At 38.9% G+C, this 21086-nt stretch overlaps 1 protein-coding gene across 1 annotated transcript in view; it reads left to right on the forward strand.

The window, feature by feature from the left end:
• TTC21B (tetratricopeptide repeat domain 21B) overlaps positions 1–21086 on the forward strand; it is a 77108-nt gene that overhangs the window by 45277 nt on the left and 10745 nt on the right. The window contains exons 20-26 of the mRNA XM_080797956.1: positions 2916–3104; positions 4727–4837; positions 5839–5920; positions 13602–13752; positions 13942–14103; positions 16155–16350; positions 19896–20120. Coding sequence (XP_080654082.1) covers positions 2916–3104; positions 4727–4837; positions 5839–5920; positions 13602–13752; positions 13942–14103; positions 16155–16350; positions 19896–20120 — 1116 coding nt within the window. The remainder of the gene's footprint in view (positions 1–2915; positions 3105–4726; positions 4838–5838; positions 5921–13601; positions 13753–13941; positions 14104–16154; positions 16351–19895; positions 20121–21086) is intronic.

The raw sequence follows: 21086 nt of genomic DNA on the forward strand, positions 1-21086 counted from the left end.
CTAACTTTATGTAGTTTAAAATAATATGAATGGATTATTTTTGCTTCTTTCACTTAACATTCATTTGTGTGGATTTTTCCATTATGTCTATATAAGTCCATTTACTCTTTGTTAAGTGAATGCGTAAATGCATTAGTGGATGCTTATCTATAGCTCAAAGTTAAATTTTATTGTGAAAGCCTGAAACATAGGATTTCTCTGTTACTTACAATTTAACATATAAGCCGTAATTTGATACTCTGATTTTTTTTTTTTTAAGATTTTATTTATGAGGTTCGGGGGTGGCTTAGTTGGTTAAGCATCTGCCTTTGGCTCAGGTTATGATCCCAGGGTCCTAGGATTGAGTGCCCATGTCAGGCTTCCTGCTCAGTGGGGAGTCTGCTTCTCCCTCCCCACCCCTGCTCATTTTCTCTCTCTCTCATAAAAATAAAAATGCTTTTTAAAAATTTTATTTATTTATTTTACACAGAGAGAGAGCACACAAGTAGGCAGAACAGTAGGTAGGCAGAGGGTGAACATGCTTCCTGCTGACCAGAGAGCCTGATGCAGGGCTCGATCCACATCCTGGAATCCCAGGACCCTGGGATCATTACCAGAGCTGAAGGCAGAAGCTTAACCAACTGAGCCACCCAGGCACCCCGATATTCCAACTTAATTGGTATATTTTATTTCAATGTGATCTTCAGTAAGACATATATGTATACAATAAAGCTATTGAGGTAGAAAGGAAAAATTAAGAAGTCTATGGAGTAAGATGTTTATACTTTATTCCACCCAAGGATTTTAGGGAATTCACAAAATAAGACGGAGAGAGAAGTAAATGCATTGACAGTCAAGGTTAACATAGTTATCATAACAGATAATTAAATTTAGTTCTTGTCTTTCTGGAATCCAAGGAAAAAAATAGGGAATGATATCAATTCTTTGAGAAAATTTTATTCTGTATGAAAATGTTTTATAACAATCATTGTATATACTTAGAATAATTGAGCATATTTTATGAAATGCCTTTAATTATAAATGCAAACAATTTTTTTTTCTCAAAAAATCTGCCCTGATTATTTACCTTTAAGAAAATGCAAAGCATAGGGGCTCCTGGGTGGCTCAGTCAGTTAAGCGTCTCCCTTCAGCTCAGGTCATGGTCTCAGGATCCTGGGATTTAGTCCCACGTCTGGGTCCCCTGCTCAGTGGAAGCCTTCTCCCTCTGCCACTCCCCCAATGCATGCTCTCTTTCTCTCTCCCTGTCAAATAAATAAACTCTCTTAAAAAAAAAAAAAAAAGCAAAGCATCACAAAATCTAACTTATAAAAGTGTTTCTCTAGGAAGTTAAGCTAATGAGATCTTACCTGACTTTTTAGAGATTTAGTTGATGCAGATAAAAATTAGATCCAGAGAATGAACTATATATCTTTTAGACGTAGGGTGATCATAGAGTTTATCATTCAAGTCAAAATACTTTTGAAAGGGAAAAAGGCAGAATTAATAATTAAGCTGGCACAACAAGTATAAAAGTTACTGTAAGACAGAAAGATAACGATCACTGTATTTAGACCAGTTATTGCAGAGTTTTTTGTCTATGAGTGTGTGTGTTTGTGCACCTGTGCGCAAAACTATACACACCAATATTTACATATATTAAAAAACCATGAAATACACAAATGTACACATATCTTCCGTACTTAAAAGAACACACATTAATATAACAAAAATAAAAATTTCAGGAAACAGTATTAACCTTTACTACTATATACACCATTATTTTCTAATCTTTCCTCTTTCATTTCCAAAAGAATGCTTATTATGACGCCTTAAATTAATTTTATGACCCATGGTTCTAAAGAATATTCAGCTTTAGACCATCTTCATCAAATACCAGTTGTCAACCAACATTTTGACAGGAGTCCCCAGAAGGGCTCCCTGTTGTAGCAGAATGTGTGGCAGATGGTGGGCATTTACTCTTTGTTAAATGAATGCATGAATGCATTAGTGGATGCTTATCTATAGCTCAAAGTTAAATTTTGTTGTAAAGGCCTAAAACATAGGATTTCTCTGTCACTTACAAAAGGAAGGTCTCAGTGTTTCAGAAATCAAACCTGTAGGTGATGAGGCTGATAAGTCTTCCCATTCAGCAGCCTACAGTACATTCTTACCTTGAAGGAGACCTCTGCCTTCTTTCTGGGTATCTATGTATAGCATTGGACCTGATTAGTCATTTCCCTGTCATTAGGCATTTGAGTTGCTATTGATTTTCTGATTTGTTGCTATTGGTTTTTTTTTCTTTTTACAAGAAGGAACAGAGATTGTTTTTTCCTTATAACAGATAACATGGTTCCTTTTTTTTTTTTTTTTTCCTAAGTAATATCCATAATACTTTCCTAAGAGTGGAACAACAAAGTTCAGTAGTCTGGTTAATTTTATCAAGTTAGTATGTATTGCTAGGATGAAGATTGGACTCATTCGTATGCCATCAACAATATATGGATGTACTTACTCTCTGAAACCTGCCAATATTTGATTTAGTAATTTTTAGATACTAGTTTATTTAATAAACACTTTACATTTCCATATATTACATCTAGATTCTTTTTCAGATATTTGTTTCATGGTTGCATTTCCTCCTTCGTGAGCTTTCTGTATATAATCCTTATAACAGTGGGAAAAGACTCAGTAATTTTCTTATACTTCATTTGGAAAGAGATGTGCACACTGGCTCATTTGCAAACAAACGCATGTTTAAGACCCCAATTAAGACATTTTCTTTGGATCAGGCTTTGTTAGAGTGAGGGCCAATAATGCTTAAATAGATGTGTGCAGTTATGCTGTATGTGGGTTATTGGGGATTGTTTAATTTATTTTCTCTTTCTTTCTTATTCTCTTTCTTTTTTAAATTCCTTTTTGTCCTTATTTTTTTCTAGGCTCGAGAATTACAAGCTAGGGTACTAAAACGTGTTCAGATGGAACAGCCAGACGCAGCTTCTGCACAGAAACACTTAGCGGCTGAAATTTGTGCAGGGATTGCAAAACATTCTGTTGCTCAGCGAGACTATGAAAAAGCAATTAAGTTTTATAGAGAGGCTCTTGTTCATTGTGAAACAGATAATAAGGTCAGTACCTTTATAAAATTGTCACCACCTTTTATTCCAGATGTCATCTGTTACATTGTTGCCCCAAATGTAAAATCCTCACCAGCTTATTTGTAAAAAAAGAAATGTAATAAAAACACAAGCTAAATAAACATCTGTTTGTAGAAATTCTTTGAAATCCTTATATGATGCCTTAAATTAATGTTAGAGTTTTAAAATTATTATAGAAAAATTGTTATAAAATAAATCTGAAAGCTCTGTTTTAATAATCACTTTAAAACAATGTCTCAATCTTGAATATCTGAATCTAGGTGATTCAGTTCAGTTTACCAAACTGCAGTTGTATACCTCTGTATTTCAATTGCTGTTTGGTGCCAGATGTGCAAAAAAAGTGACTAGATTGAATCTCCTACCTCAGCATGAGAATAAATGTAAGGATAATGTTGGTATAGAAAACTTCTTTACATCTCTGGTTGTGTAAATTAAAATCCTATTCTCTCATATCTTGATAGATGATTAATTTAAAAAACTTATATATGGCTAAATACTTCTTTTTTCCCTTTTTCTTTTAATTGAAATTCCAGTTAACATACAGGGTAATATTAGTTACAGGTGTACAATATAGTGAGTCAACACTTCCAAACATCACCCAGGGCTCATCACAGCAAGTGTCCTCCTTAATCCCCATCACCTGTATCACCCTCCCCCCCCCCCTCCACCTCCCCTCTGGTAACCAGCAGTGTGTTCTCTGTGGTTAAGAGTCTTTCTTGGTTTGCCTCTATCTCTTCTTTTTTTTCCCCTTTGCTTGTTTTGTTTCTTAAATTACACACATGAGTGAAAGCGTATGGTATTTGTCTTTCTCTGACTATTTCATGATGTGGAACAAAAGACTGCCATATGTTAGGATTTAAGGTTTTATTTTTTTAAAGATTTTATTTATTTAACAGACAGAGATCACAAGTAGGCAGAGAGGCAGGCAGAGAGAGAGGAGGAAGCAGGCTATCTGTCAAGTAGACAGCCCGATGTGGGGCTCGATCCCAGGACCCTGGGATCATGACCTGAGCCGAAACCAGAGGCCTTAACCCACTGAGCCACCCAGGCACCCAGATTTTAAGGTTTTATTTGTATTTATTTTTTTTCAGAATTTAAGGTTTTAAATTGAGTATTTTTAAATGAATACAACTCAGATGTAAGGCAAAAGTAACCTTTAAGGCATAACCAAACAGGTACCTTGTTCAGTGGTGGCTGAGGGAAAGTTGTGAAATCTGAAGCATACCTTAGAAATCATCTGCTCCAGGCTTTTTATTTTTCAAATGAGAAAACAGGTTTAGAGAGATAACAGGGACTTGGGCCCACCATGGAGAAGCCTGGACTAGAATCTAATCTCTGATTTAAGACAGGTGTTTTTTTCATAATGCTTTATGTCTCTCTACCTTTCGAGTAGGTTACTACTGGTTTTCCCCTGTTTCCAGTATATACGAGAAAGTAGAGCTGAATATGCCCATAGTTTTCCTGCCTCCTCAGACTTGGCATTTTTATTGCCATCACTTTTGGTCAACTAAGGCATAATTTGTGTCCAGACATTTTCCTCACTCACATTTTATTCCAAACAGTTTCTGACTGACCTTGTGCTTTCTCTGTAGATAATGTTGGAGCTGGCACGATTATACCTGATACAGGATGACCCTGAGGCCTGCCTGCGGCACTGTGCTCTCCTCCTCCAGAGTGACCAGGACAATGAGGCCGCCACCATGGTTAGTCCCTGAGACTTCAGTGCCGTAAAGGCAGATGTGTTTTATATTCCATGGGGAGGTTTCAAATTTTCCTCATAAAACTAATACTAGAGAGACCTAGCTTGTGTTGGCTTTTGGAAGAAATGATATTTTTGACATTAGTAGTACATTTACCAGTAAAGACCAGAGTTTTTTTGTCTTAATAAGAATGGAAACCTGGATCAGGCCTTCACTTGCCCTTGCAGGCCTCATTAATTTTTCTCGATGCCAAAGAGGACACTTGGTCAGAAGGAGTTCCTGTGATAAAGCTGTAGTTGGCTAAAGACGGTTTTAAGTACTTGCCCAGACACGCTGGACCCATTTTAAAGCTTCTGTGGGACTTTTGGAGTTACAGAGGAAAGCTCTGTGTATCATTCTAAGATGGTGTGTTTCCGAGTTTCGCTTTGCTTTCTCATTTTTCCTGGGTTGAGGTGTTCATTAGCTTTCAGACAGCTACATAGATGACGGTGCTAGAGGTTCATTGAAAGTTATAATTATAACTGAAAAGAAGTATAAAAAGTATCCCTTTTAAAACACACAATAAAAGCTCAGTAGATCTTGCTCATTTTAAATTCCTTTGAAATATTGAGGGTTTGAGTGTTTTGGGTTGGTTTTTTTTTTTTTTAAATCTTCCCATCATTTTAACCAAGTCCAGGGAGGCATCTTCTCGATGATAACACATAGAGTGTGCAATTCCCTTCAAATTTCTGTTTTTAAAATAACCACTTGAAACATATTTTCTGCTAAAAATAAAGTTTTGCGAACAGAGCGATCTGTTTCACATCCTTAATTATCTTCTGTTAGGCTGATATCAGTGCTAATTTGCTTAAGGTATACTTGAATTTTAAATGGCTCCTTTTTCTAATCTCTGTCCTCCTCATGTGTTTCATATGTGCTTGCATAGCCCTGACTCTGTTTGATAGGAAAGATGTGCTTTCTAAAACATATGGCAATATTTTTAGAACCAACTTTTACCTTTATAGATGATGGCAGATCTCATGTTCAGAAAACAGGACTATGAACAAGCAGTGTTTCATTTACAGCAGCTTTTAGAACGCAAACCAGGTAAATATCCATTGATGATGTTTTTTCTAATGCAATCACTTCTTTCACTTTTTGGCTGTTATGGAAGCCTCCATGGAGTCTGGCTGTCTGCTTAGTCCACACTTGCCCTTGAGCAGCTGAAATAGGTATGAGGGAAATGTTACACCGTGGACTGGCCTTCCTTTAGATGATGACCACAGGCCTCCCTGGGCCCTCAGATGCGGCCTGGCCATCCTGCTGTATTTCTGTAATGATTTCACTCACTCGCCTGCTTTTTACGCTTTCTCTTCCCTCCTCAAACCTCCAGTCCACTCTGCCCATTCCTTGTCCTCAGCTAAAAATGTTACCTCCGGTTTAAGTAGGAAAACATGAACAACTGGAAGAGAATGTCTCCATCCACCTGTCACCAAGCGCCTCTTCCCGGCCATCATCTTCCCCAGGTCTGCTGTCCCACATGCAGCCAGCGTCTCCCCGTGGGCCGGAACGCCACCCCCCACCGCCTGGAGCGCTTTCCTCCAGACTTCTCTCTCTCTCCTGCTCCACCGCTGTTTCCCCTGTCCACACACAAACATGCTGTGGTAGCCCCTTGCTAAATATGTTAATAAGTAAAAACTAATTCTTCCATTGACTCCTCCATTCTTCCATTTTCCTTTCTAGCAAATTGCCTCGCAGCAGTTTCGAAGCCGTTTCCAGCCGGGCAGTGTCCCCTCTGCTCGGCTCCGCAGTGAGGGGAGCTGCTTCTGCGGGGGCGGCCAGCCCCTTCTGCGCTGCCGGGTCCTGCCTTCATTTCTCAGCTCTCCGCCTGCTCGCCCTGTCATCACGCTGAGCGCAGCTTCTCCCCTCCCTCATGAAGGACTTTCTCCACTTGTGTGCTGGCATGCTAGGCTTCCCTGGGTTTTCTTCTTTCCGCTGCCCACCCCTTTGTTTGATACATTTCCTCTTTATGACCTGTAGATCTCAGAATATTCTAGACCTTGGCTCTTGAACTTTCTCTTTTTTTATACATTCAGCCCGCTGGGTGACTTCATCCAGGCCCGTGGCTTTACAGCCCATGTGTGTGCTGGTGTCTTGCAGATGTGTATGTCCCGTCCTGCCTCACACACACCACCGTCTGTTCACGTTCCCATTCCACTGTCCCAGGATCTCCGACTTAACGTGACGGTGGAGAACGGTTGATCTTTCCCTTCAAATCTGCTCCTTCTCCATACCTCACCTCAGTAAATAGCATCACCATTTACCCACTTAGTCAAGCCCTAATTCTTACAGTGACGCCTGGCTCATCTTTCTCTGTACCACATCCCGCCTGCCAGCCGATCCCTGTTTGCTCTACCTTCAAGGTCTCTCTGGAACCGCATCACCTTTTACCCCTTGTGCTGCTGCCACCTGGGCTCAGCCATCGTCATCCTCTGTCACGTCGATTATGACTGCTCATTGTCATAGCACACCCCGGTTTCTGTTCCTTTCCACTAGACAGTTGAGAAATGCTTTCAGCTGAAAGTAGCGGGAACTCCCCGCCTCGAAATTCCAGTGGCCTAAATAATTATGGCTTTTTATTTCTCACTTATGTAAAAGAAATTTAAAAGTAGGTTATGCAGGGAGTGGCATGGAGGGTCCACAGTGTCATCAGGACACGCGAGTCCTTTGCCTTTTTCTTCAGTCATCACCAGCCTAACTTCCTCCTGTTAATTACCTCGCAGTCCAGGATGACTGCACCTCTAGCCTCAGTGTTCCAGGGTCCGGATGGGGAAGGAAGGCTGAGGCAGAGGTGGCCTGAAAGGCATACCTCCCTTGTGAACCATCTTTTTTTTTTTTTTTTTCTTTAAAAAACTCCTTTCTAGAAGCACCTCCATGGCTCCCAAAGATGCTAGGAAATGTCATCTTTTAGCGGAACACAGTGCCACATTGGATAAAATCAGAATTCTGATAGTGAGGAGGAAAGGGCTGGTAGGTATTAGGTGGCAATAGTCCCAGCAGGTTAGTGCCCTGCTCTTCTGCCTTCCTGGGGTGTGCTTCTCCCAGACAGCCTGGTGGCGGCAAATTCCTTCTTTCAGGATGTGGTGCCGGCCACGCCGCTTCCTGAGAGCGCCCTTCCACGGCCATCCTGGGTCAGCAACGCCTCTTACTGCTCTCTCCATCTTTCTATCTTGCGTTTTGTTTTTGTATCTCACCCTTGAAAAACAAAACAAAACAAAAATTACAAATCCTAGAATATATGCGTCAAGTGACCAGGAAGTTGTCTTCGTTGCTGTGCTTCCAGGTTTTAGAACAGTATCTGGCTGGCTCGGAGCTCAGTGAATTTTGACTAGAAAGAAGAGTGGAAGGAGCAAAGGAAAGGGGAAACAGGAAAGGAGGGTAGAAACAGTAATATGGGTTACTTCTGTTTCTACCAAGGAGAGTTTGAAGTCTCAGAGGAGGTCTAGAGCTGTCACTCGGTTCTTGTAAACCCTGATGCCTTCATGGCGGGATGAGGTGGGCAGTCAGAGCTGCCCGGTCTGGGCGGCATGGACAAACGGGCAGCTCTTCCTCAAGTAGGGCAACTCAAAGAACCGGATGTCCTCTCCCTGTTGTAGTTACTAATGCTTTTAAAAAGTTTGAATTTGAGAACAACACTTTCTGCTTACAAATAAAGTACCCCTGGCTAGGGTCAAGTTGAAAGCAAGAAAGTCCTATCTGTCTTTGTGGTAATAACAACATTTTTCTTTGTATTGTTTTTATTATATTTTTAAGTGTTCTCCTACCTCTGGATTGCCTCAGGCCCTGCAGTTGTTTCTTGGCCTTGTTGGTACCAGCTTCTGCTGTGTGTGAATTATGTCAATGCCTTACCTCTTCTACTCTGTAGCAGTCCAAAATACAGGCCCATCCTACCTGCTCCGTTGCCCAAAGTGGATTCTTGCTTTCCTTAAGCCTAAGTTATTTTTCTTGTGCCGTTTCTCTCCTGGGTTCCAGACTCGGTTGTGTCCTTTCCTGCTTCTCTGAACCATGTCTTAAGGAGCTATACGTACTATTTTCATTCTGTCTCAAGCTGTTCGCATATTGTAGCACTTCCCTATGAGAGTAATCCAACCTGATTTCTTTAAAAAACACACCTCTGCCCTTGCCATTATTTTTAAGGTATTGATGACACTAGTGTGTTCACATAGGAGATTTGAAGAAGCCCTCATCTGCCATGTGAATTTTGTTTCAGCCAGGTAACTTAGCATCAGCATTCTTTTAAAATAAATAATAGTCATATTGGCTTAGTCGATTGCCAACTTTGGACTGTTTATGAACAAATACAAAATAAATTATTTATAAATTTAGTATAAGGATATTGTACTCCAGAAATATCAATTATCAAATGACATACATCCACACCTCCAAATCTTTGTGTTTCTTTTTCCTTTTGCCTATAGTACACTTTGCCCTCTTTCTTCTTCTCCTCCTCTGTCTTTCCCAACACATAATCCAAAATCTATTTACCCTTTGCCAAAAACCTGTATCTTAACGGCCACCACCTTTCTCATAAGATGCCTCATGTGATGCTGAGTAGGGTGACCATACACTGGCATCTGCCCGAGACTGGAGATCTCCTGGACAATGTGGGACTTTTTTTTTTTTTTAAAAGATTTTATTTATTTGACAGACAGAGATCACAAGTAGCCAGAGAGGCAGGCAGAGAGAGAGGAGGAAGCAGGCTCCCCGCCGAGCAGAGAGCCCAATGCGGGGCTCGATCCCAGGACCCTGGGATCGTGACCTGAGCCGAAGGCAGAGGCTTAACCCACTGAGCCACCCAGGCACCCCCAATGTGGGACTTTTAATACTAAAAGACTCAACAAACTGGGAGGAGTTAATCGCCCCAGTTCTGGAAACTTTATGCATACATTTATTTGTCTTCTCCATGAGACTGCAAACTCCCCAACGTTGGCAGGGATCATGTCGTGTTCATCTTACATCCCTGCCTGACATGTAGATGGTGCAGAAGAAATGTTTACTGGTTGATGGATCGATAAATGACTCAAATACCTAGTCATTTAAAAACACAAAATGTTGGGAAAATTGTTACTGTCTCTCATATTTTATGTATTCTATGCTTTATTCCCGGTAGGACTCCATTCACAGATCTGTTTTGTCAGACTTACATATCTATACTTTGTGCATGAATTATAGGACATCCTTGGCAGCACATGTTATACCTTAAGTTAATGCTGTATTTTAGCTTACCTTAGAAATGTACTGTTGGGGCGCCTGGGTGGCTCAGTGGATTAAGCCTCTACCTTCGACTCAGGTCATGATCTCAGGGTCCTGGGATCGAGCCCCACAAGGGCTCTCTGCTCAGTAGGGAGCCTGCTTCCCCCTCTCTCTGCCTGCCTCTCTGCCTACTTGTGATCTCTCTCTCTGTGTGTCAAATGAATAAATAAAATCTTTAAAAAAAAAAAAGAAAGAAAGAAATGTGCTGTCTAGTTTGACTTAACCTAGCTAGTAGAGAATCCTTCTTATAGAAAGAATGACTCTTCTCTTGACAGGTGACACTTCTTCTCTTAAAATCTCCATTCTGGGTTTTCCTCCCCTGACACTAACTGCTGAACAAGTCGCATCAGTTGTGTGTGCTGAAGAGCCTGCCGTCACACGCAGCCTGCCCCGTCCTGACCCCCGGCTTGCATTGGGGTCGTTCTCCCCTCTCCCCACTCACCTTCCAGCCTCTTGGCTCTGGCCGCTTCATACCTTCATGTTTATAGGACTCTCCTATCACTTTTATAAATCAGAAGCTATTCCTTGGTTTAAAAATTTAGGATGGCTCTCCAGGGTTGAGTCTAAAATCATGGCATTATTTTGATAATCAGATGGCCCTAAATTATAGGCCCATTTGTATTTCTCAGCCCTCTTCCTCCAGTTTAATATCTAGTAACCTCGGACTTAGCACTGCCCGGGCTCCACTGCTCTGTCTCTGTGCACACCATCTGCCTCTTGGAATGTCTTTGTCTGGCAAGATCCTCCTCTTAGCCTTCAGGCTGCCCACAAGTCTGATTCTGTGCAAAACCTCCTGCCTCCTCTAGGCAAAGTGACAAATTCCGTGCTTGTAATTCCTTAGCACTTACTCATGCCACATCGCATCACACTGTAATTATTTTGAAATCTTCTCACTATTCATCAATAAGTATGGGCCACGTTTTTTTAGAATGTAATCCATTTCAGTTTTCAGTGGATTCTTTAAGTACAGAAGTTTGCCTTCTGTCAAATTTTGTGGTTAACCAAGAGACAAGTTAATGTAATTTAATCTATCAGTGGTAATTATAATTTAAACTAATAATACATTTCAGTAATATTAAAAGGTGATAGGGCCCCCCAAGGCCTCCCAGGGTTGACTTTAAATAATATTAGCAATGTCATGCATTGCACATATTAGCAATAGCATACAAAAAAAAAAAACTTCAGCCAGAAATTTTAACCTTTACATATCTGTCTAATCCAATACAGCTTCTAGATTCTGTGACTTTATTATAGGTAGATGTCCCTGGTTCCTATCAAAACTTTTGGAGTTGTAAATATTCCTAATGACCATTATATTTTTAAAGCTCTTTCATGACTTTTTTTTATTTGGTCTCAATGACATCTTGAGGGTCAAGATTATAATCCTGTTTTAAGAAAATAAGTAATTCTTGACTCAGAGAATTTTAATAATTTGCTTGAATTTGCATAGCTAAAAGACAAGACCGATATTTGAATCCTCTTTTTCTGAAGCTACAGTCTTACCATGTTCTGCTTTTTAGTGATGCCAAAAGGCAGGAAGAACAAAATCTTGAGACCCAAGATTATAGATCAAGGAAGGCAAATGATGATGGGGTCATTATAACCTGGATTATCTTGACATCATACAATTCAGTAGATAGATATAAGGACTACAGAGGTTCTTTTTTAAGTATTTTTTATTGTATAACGTAACATAAAATACTTAATGTAAAATTTACATTTTAGCCATTTTTTAAGTGTTCAGTTCAAGGACATTAAATACATTCAGATTATTTTGTAACCTTCACCATTATTTGTCTTCAGAACTTCATCATCCCAAACTAAAATTCAGTCCCCATTGAACACTAACTCCCCATGCTCCCCTCTCCCTATCCCCTAGCAACCATCATCCTACCTTTTTATGAATTTGACTACTATACATACTTTATATAAAATGGAACCATATGGTACTTGTCCTTTTGTGCCTGGCTTATTTCACTTAGTATAATGTTTTCAAGGTTCATCCGTGTTGTAGCATGTGTCAGAATTCCCTTCCTTTTTAAGGCGAAATAATACTCCATTGTGTGCGTATATACACCACATTTTTATTTATCCATTCATCTGATGATGAACATTGGAGTTGTTTCAACTTTATGGCCATTGTGAGTGATGTTGTCACAAACACTGGTATACAAATATTTGCTTGATTCCCCGCTTTTGGTTCTTTTGCCTATATACCCAGAAGTGGATTGCTGGATCATAATGATATTTTCTCTTAGGACGTAAAATCAAAGATAAATTGCTTAAAAAGCTTTTGTTTTTGTGTTTTAATTCTAACCCTATAAACAAGATCAGCATAGCTTATATAATGAGGATTTTTGCAAATCTACTACTATGAGTCCTGTGGTAACTGAAACTTGAGAGCCCAAATTACCTGCAAAGGACAACTACAGAGAAATAAAATGTGAGCCATCAATATAATAGACTGTTATGCAGCCATTTAAGTATGTTTTTGAAGACCATTTATTGGCATTTGGGAAATGTTTGCTGTACCCATGTTGGGCCAAAATTAAAACCCCCGGTGTGACTACAATTTTGTATATATATAAACAAAGAAATAAGTTTTTAAATATCAATAGGATGGTTTTCACTCATAAATATATGAGAGGAAATGTACCAAAATATGGTAATCTTTAGCTGGTGGGAATAGGAGTGAGTGATTTTTTTTTCCTTCTTTATACTTTTTCTGTCTTTTCCCCAAATTTTCTAAAGTGTCTGCATTATTTTTACAATCTTAAAAATATTTATTACATTTTTCTCAAAACTTAGTATTTCAGTTATGCAAAAGAACTAAACAGAATTGGGAGAAGGCTTTCTAGGAACCTGCCAGGAAATTATACACCAAAGAACTAAATTAATTATTTTTTTAGAAGAAGATAAAATAGGATTAAAGTACTCGGACTGATTTATTACAGTTACATTATGGTAAGCTAGAATCTAGTACATTAGTCACATATGCATATTAAGGAAAGTATGAAGTAAAATTTCCAATTGCCCACCCCAAATATTATAATGAAAAGGTACTGTTCTTATCCTCTTCCTAGCTGTAGTGAATAAGGAAGTCACAGACAGACTCACCCTGTGCAATCTCATCAACCCTCCTGAATTTTACAGGTGGAGTTTAGATGACCAATGCAGAGACTGCTTCTAGGTTTTGTTCCCAGGAACAGTTGATAATTAAATTATAACAAATGTACATGTTTATATATTGACTTGTATTTTATAGATTAGCTTCTCTCATTGTTCAATCCAACCAACCCTTATCTAACTGCTCATATAGTCCCTTTAGGGATTTATAACCCTTAAGGCAATCCTTTTGATTGTATTTAAATTCTCCTTCATTTGAAGTAAACTATATTTTAATGAAGTAGGATTATAACTGTCAAAACAAGAAATATAAAATATTATCTATATCTGAAATATTCTTTGTTTCTAGATAATTATATGACATTATCTCGTTTAATTGATTTCTTGAGAAGATGTGGAAAACTTGAGGATGTTCCAAGATTTTTCTTAATGGCTGAAAAACGTAACTCCAGAGCAAAATTGGAGCCAGGATTTCAATACTGTAAAGGACTCTATCTTTGGTAAATCTATTGTTGAATAAATCCTACGTAATAGTTTTTTTTTTTTTCTCATTGTGAATGAAGTAGAATAAGCTTTCCTTTGTCTTAAGATAGATCTACATTTTAAAATATATTAATTTTATTTCTCAAAGGGATTATAAATGACTCAACGATTGAAATGTGATTTTTTTTTTTTAAACACCTAACAAGGTATACTGGAGAACCAAATGATGCCCTTCGACATTTTAATAAGGCTCGGAAAGACAGTGACTGGGGCCAAAATGCCCTTTATAACATGATAGAAATCTGTCTGAATCCAGATAATGAAACTGTTGGGGGCGAAGTATTTGAAAATCTGGATGGAGACCTGGGGTGAGTTATCATTTGACAAATTATCCCTTTTCTGAAAACATTTATTAGGGGTAGGCAAGGATACCTTGTAAAAGAGGGCTCAGTTCTAGGATAGCGCTAATGGAAGGTCAGATGAAAAAATCGTAAGTAGAACAGCTGTTCTCTGAAACAAGCAGGACATGCTTTTAGGAGGTTTCCGAAATCAGAATAAGCATGTTACAAAGATGCTTCCCTAGTTACTGTGTTGAGAACAGGATGAATTGTAGAATGTGATTACATTAGCAAAGCTGTCCTCACAATAGTAGTAACCCCTTAGCAAATGGTAGTTCTGTGCCATACCCTGTGCTTCATACTTGGTATGCATTGTCTTATTTTCTCCCTGCAACAACGTTATGAACTAAGCTCAGAGTTAACCTGTCTAATATAGTAGTACAGGGTGGGGCAACACATGGACTGAGTTCTCTGTGACCCAAAGCCCCTCCTGGAGCCCCTGTGCACTGTGGGTAATTGCTGTCACTGCTGTCACTGCTGTCATCCTGTGTTTGTTGCTGTACCCGGAACTGGGCAAAGCATGTTAGGGAGTGTGTAAAGATGTAAATGTATGAGGTGTATAAGGAAGTTTCTGCCTTCAGGAGCATCTAATTTACCTGGGAGGCAAGACAATATCTGAAACCAGTCTCTGACAAAACAGAAATGGGTGAAATGGATATTAAGTGTTACAAGAATTCATAGAAATCCTAGCAGTGCAAAGCAGTAGAGGGATGGTGAACAGAGGACTGAGAAAAAATTAGAACCAGACAGCTGAGAGGTTTTAATGACAGATTTGAAGTCTTGGATTATAGAGACCATTGAAAGGCATGTTTATGTTTGTGTTAGAAAGGTTAAGGTAATGTACTGTTGTGCAACTGCGGACTGTCTTCCTGGAAATCTCTAGCAAATAGTTGAAAATACAAAACAAGAACAAAACAAGAGGGAGGTCACAGCTGCAGATACAGGTCTGGGAGACAGATGCTCAGAGTAGGTAGTTGGAACCCAGTGAGTGGCCTCTTTGCAAATAGAATGCAAGGACAGAAGTTTGGGAACTGAAGTTTGGGCATGCTGATATTTAAAGGTTTTGGAAGGGGAAGGGAGACCAGAAACGGGCAATCATTGTAGTAGGAAGAGACCCAACACTGTGTAATGTTACAGAAGGCAAAAGAGAGGAACTCTGAAGAAGGTAGCTAATGATGTGAAATGTTCTAGAGAAGATAAAGGCTAAAGCCTGAGGAAAAGACCAATGGCTTTAGTGATTGGGCTTTGAGAATATAGTTTCCTTTTATTAATTGGTTTTTTAAAAAATAAGATAATTGATATTACATATTCAAATTTTTATTGTAATTAAAATTTACAACCTTTTCATAGGTATATAGTTTCTTTCTTTTTTTTTTTTTTAAGATGCAATTTATTTGAGAGAACACAAGCACAAGCAGGGTGGGGGAAGGGGTAGAGGGAGAAGCAGGCTCCCTGCTGCGCAAGGAGTGGAGGATCTCAGTGGGATCAAGACCTGAGCTGAAGGCAGATGCCTAAGCTAACCGCCTGAGCCACCCAGGCGCCCCAGATGCGTAGCTGCTTTTCTGGGAATTGAATAGGGAGCTAAAAATACTGCACTGCTTGGCCCATAGTAGGTGCTTCAGCAAGCTCAGTCACTTTTTACTCCCTCCTTTCTTTCCTTCCATTTTCTGAGTAGATCTACCACTTGATAATTATATGATTCTACTTATCCTAAATTCTCATTTCATATTAGCAGAAATGAACGCACTTATCTGTGTAGATACTGTCTAATTTTTTTCTTCAGTCTAAAGTGGATAAATGTTTAATAGTGCTTTATTAAAGGTATACTCATTTTGTTTCGATGTAATGCATTATAACTGTGGTTCACTTTGTATCAGAAGAGAATGAGTGACATTCTGCAAAAGGATTACTTCAGATTAGTGACAGAAAAAAAACTAGTGTGCCCTAGGGCTCATTCTAATCTCAGGGAGTTTTATTTCATGAGTAATAGACATAGGAGATTTATTTTTAATTATATACAGTAATTCAACTGAGAAGCAAGAGTCTGTGCAGTTAGCAGTGAGAACAGCAGAAAAACTCCTAAAAGAACTAAAACCTCAGACCATTCAGGGTCACGTCCAGCTTCGCATCATGCAAAACTATTGCCTGGTCGCTACCAAACAGAAGTCTAACGTTGAGCAAGCCTTGAATACCTTCACTGAAATAGCAACATCTGAGGTCAGTATTTCGTTTTTCAGCTTTATATTCTCTTTCCTTGACAGTATAGTATTATGTATTTCGGTTAGCTATGTATTTTCTGAAGAATGGCTGAATTACAAGTAAAAATTGCCCCTATAGCTTGGCATAATTCCACATAATGTACCTTCATTTCTAGAAGATACTGTGTTGTTACTATTTTGATATGTTGTTGATATGTTTTTTCTATTAGAATGGTAAATTCTAGAGAAAGGCAATTCTTCAAGGGGCATAAATTAGTTCTCAAAGGAATGGCCTTATTGTCTGGAGAATTTCTGTGTTGTTTCCCTTAAGTGACTAAGTAAAAATAAACACCTGGGTGCCTTGATAGCTCACCTTTTCACTTAGGCAAACTTGAAATGTTTCCAGCTCTAAGGCTACATGGAATCAGTACTGACAGCTTATAATTCAGGCATGGGAATAATGGTGGTGTTTTTTAGCAACACTGAAATAACCCCCTGCAGTAATAGTAGTAATAAAAACAATAATAACAATTAGAGGAAAGGCTTTCTTCTCTTTCCAGCTCACTCAGATCCACCTTCTCACTCTCTGGGCACTCTGTTTCCTTCCCTCACAAGATGCTGTATTTCTTCAGTTGCTTGGTATTAAGGACTCTAGATGCGCACTCCGTCAGCAGTGGGCGATAGCTAGTTCTAAGCGTACTCTCTGGATTTCATGTTCTTCCACTCAGCAGTGTTGTACACCACCGAAAACTCAGTGTGTGTCTCTCAGAGGGTATGCAGAACTTTGCTGTGTTTCCTTGTGGTTCAGTGGTCACAGAGGTAGCATTAAGCTACCAAAAACTCCCTGCAGGGCCCCTTCCTGCTGCCTCCTAGGACCCGGGAAAGCTTTGGGGAACCTGCAGCTCCTGTTGCCATTTGGGAACAGGTATCCTGGATGGCGTTTTCTGACCTCTCTAAGCCACCTTGGAACTAAACAGCAGGGTAGGTCCTGCAGCAGCGACATCCCAGAGCGGGGCTTTCTGTTGCCGTGAAGTAATGTTCTCATGGGGCCACAAGGATGACAGTGGCTGACAAACTGAGACCGAAGTAGGAGAGAGAGTTTAAAGTGCGAGGTTTGAGAGAATACCAAAAGCCCCGAGTAACATTGCAGCTGTTTCCTAGAAATACCATTTTTTTGTGTTGGTGAGACTGCATTATTTTTACCATTCGTACATATGTGATTAGTAATATGCTATCCTCAAGTCTGTCTACTGACCGCACCAGCCAAAGACTGATGCATGAACTGAAGTTTCAGGAACAGTGAGTTTTATCTTGCATTTTTTCCCTTTTAACTCATAAGCTGAGTGTATTAAATATAATGAATATTCATTAAGCAGCCAGTGGATGCTAAGGACAGTGGGAATTGCGAAGATAAACCAAGATAGTCTCTTCTGTCAAGTTTATCACAGTCCAGGGAAGATGAAGCAAAGCATACTGACTGCGTACAAACCCAAATCTATTACATTCTGTTCTAAAGTTGAGAGTAAAAGTGCTATAGGAAATAAAATAATGAAAATTATTTTCATCAAGCTCTAATATTAGGAGAGTGGGGAAGACCTTTTTGTGGAGAAGTTTGATTTAAGAAGAACCACAATAAATTGCCTTTTCATAGGCAGAGGCAGAGAAGATACATTCTGGAGGCAGGGAAAATATGAACAAAGGCAAGGAGGCAGGGAAGCATCCTGTATATTCATGACACTATGTGAGTTTCAGACTGAAAAGAGTTACATGACAGGAAGTCAGGGGAGGAAGCAGTACAAGATTCGTTAAACCCATGCAAAGTGTTTCCACCTGCTTTCATCCTGTCACCTTGAACCAGAAGGATGCGTTGTATAACATGGCTGTATTGTCCTCAGTGGTCTAAACTTGTTGCAGCTCAGAGTGACTGAGAAAGACAGAAAAAAGCCAGCTGAACACCTTAGGATGTCTGCACCAAAAAGACATGTGGGTCTAATGCAGGGCTTGAAACTCAGGTTTATACTTTTGAAACTATTCTTGAGTTCATTCACTAGTGATCAAGCTGTAAGGAACTAATTAATTCTAATCAAACTCAATGTGTGTGATTTAAAATCAGAGAGCTTATTTTAAAATGTATAGTATGGGATATTTTTAGCATGTCACTAGATCTGGACATTTTTACAGGACCCCTCTTGGCTTAGAATGTCCTCGGACCTGGCCAACAAATTCAGAGCAAATTCTTTCCTTTCTACAAGAGGAGGCAAGGGTCGGGTGTGCTCAATAATTGATGATCTATCCCTCATGTCTCCAAAACCTACTACCAGTTGGCTGGATTTGTCACTCAAACTTTTTTTACCATTCCTTAATTAGGAGAACAGATTACGTCTTGGAAGTTTGTTGGTAGGCATAGAATTACAACCAAAGAAGTTTTATCCTCTGAAAAATTATTATCTTCAAGCTCTAAGGAATTGTCCTCCTCAGTTCTAGGGCTATTTCTCACTTCCAGCCACGGTCAGTGTTGGACAATGAACAAATCACTCTGTTCTCCTTTTGCAATGTTTCTTACTGGTTACCCAAACTTGCTATCTCACAGTGTACCTTTACTATAGTCTCGGTATTATAATTTCTATATCACAGTTGCTCATCCTTTATTTGTATCTTAACCTGAAACCTTCCTCCTTATAAAAACATCATAATCCCTCTGCTGAAATGTAAAAAACCACCCTCGCTTTGTCAGGGATATACACATATTGCTCAGGTAAGTTGGTTTCCTGGATAGATCACCAATAGCTTCCATTTTATACCAATTCTTATTAGTTTGTTGGTTTCACAGAGTGTCATTTTCTGACATTGAACTCTCTCTAAAAGAACATTGTGTTTTACAGACACTATCAAGAAACTGCAGACTCTAAGTCTAAAAGAGTATTTTAAGGCATGAGTTTATTTCATATAATTTCAAAGTGATTAATTGCATGCCTTGTTTATAACATTTCATTGGTCTGACTTTACTGGGTGAAAAGGCTTTTGAATAATACAAGAAGAAAGGGAAAAGGAGCAATAGAAGTCAGTATTGATAAGAAGTCAGTATAGATAAGTCAACAGAAGTTCATGTAGGTAAGGAATATCATTAGCAGGTATATCAATGTCATTCTTGTTTTAAAGTAAAAGAACTAAGGAGCCAAAATGCTGAATCTGAAACACAAATGTTCAGTTAGGATTATATTGAAATAGAGTTTTGGGTTTTTTTGTTTCTATATAAAACCATTAAATAGCTAGTCAGTCCCATTAAAGATCAAGTCGCCCTAATTGTCTGAATCGTGTGGTTATGGCATCTACGTATTTATTGGATTATCTTGGCCACGTGGTGCCTGACCAAGTTTCTTCATGGTAGTTTGAGGTTGCTTGGTGTATTAACGTATGACCATACCACAGTTATCTGTGCGGAGCCAGATATAGAGTCCACAGACCAACGTTCATATTGTGGAGCCCTTGCTGCTTGCCGTGTTTCCTTTTAAACAGGACATCTTTGTTTGTGGATCAGGGGTCTGAAGTTTTGTGTTCTTACAGAAGGATCATATTCCAGCACTTCTGGGAATGGCAACAGCTTATATGATCTTGAAACAGACGCCACGAGCCAGAAACCAGCTGAAGCGGATTGCGAAAATGAACTGGAATCCTATTGATGCTGAGGACTTTGAGAAGAGTTGGCTGCTGCTTGCTGATATTTATATTCAATCAGCAAAATACGACATGGCAGAAGAGCTGCTCAAACGGTGCCTGCGTCATAATAGGGTAGGTGACTGCAGAGTGAAAAATAACTGTTGACCTTCGACGTAATGGGTCGTTAAAGGGGAGACCAAATGATGGTCCATTTCTAAGAGTTCTTGTGTATTTTTTGAAAATTAATTGTTTATTCTTACCACAATCAGGAAATAAACATTAAAAGAAGAAAGAAGCCATTTGCTCTTGAAAATAAAGAGAGAGATTTATGTCTTTTCAAGTTTCAGCTGTGGTATGCCCCACTTACAGAAAGTGTTTATGGAATGTCAAGCATTTGCCTGTGATTATCCAGCTCATCCCAGATCTAATGAAAATTGCAGAAGAACGTTAATTGCGGACGTCTGTCCCTCCTATTAAGAAATACTCTAGATGAATTTACTGCAGCTGCATGTTGTTTTCACATTATGAGAATCCACTATGCATAATATATTTTGTGGGTAAAAGTCTTTTTGGCATTTAATTTGTTTATTAAAAAGTCCTTATCTTTAGGTATGGAATTGAAAATCTTCAAGTCTGTAGAAATCCAAGGCCTTTTAGTAACAGTGCATTTTGGTGTTTAGTCACAAAAAAAGGTCTTAGGGCATCATTTTTTAAGTTAAGAATTTGTTAGTATTGTTGAGAAATACTTGTTCTCAACTTAGAAACTTGAGGATATTTACCTTTACAGATTCATAGCAATTACTTCAAAATTTTAATCATAGTAAATCTGTTTTATTCTCAGCAAATTAAGTTACAAAGCGGATCTTTTGTTTTTTAAAGAGTTATGATCATCTAATCCTATTAAGTTACTTTCTTAGGGATTTTAAAAACCACAAAATATCAAGCCATTTATCAATTTATAGTTGATACATCTAATTTTAAGTTAAATTGTCCTTGAAAAACAGATTCTTATGAATAGGTTTTTTTTTTTTTTAAAGATTTTATTTATTTATTTGTCAGAGAGAGAGTGAGCATAGGCAGACAGAGTGGCAGAGGGAG

Source organism: Martes martes (genome assembly GCF_963455335.1).
Source record: "Martes martes genome assembly, chromosome: 3".
In the NCBI taxonomy this organism is placed as follows: domain Eukaryota; kingdom Metazoa; phylum Chordata; class Mammalia; order Carnivora; family Mustelidae; genus Martes; species Martes martes.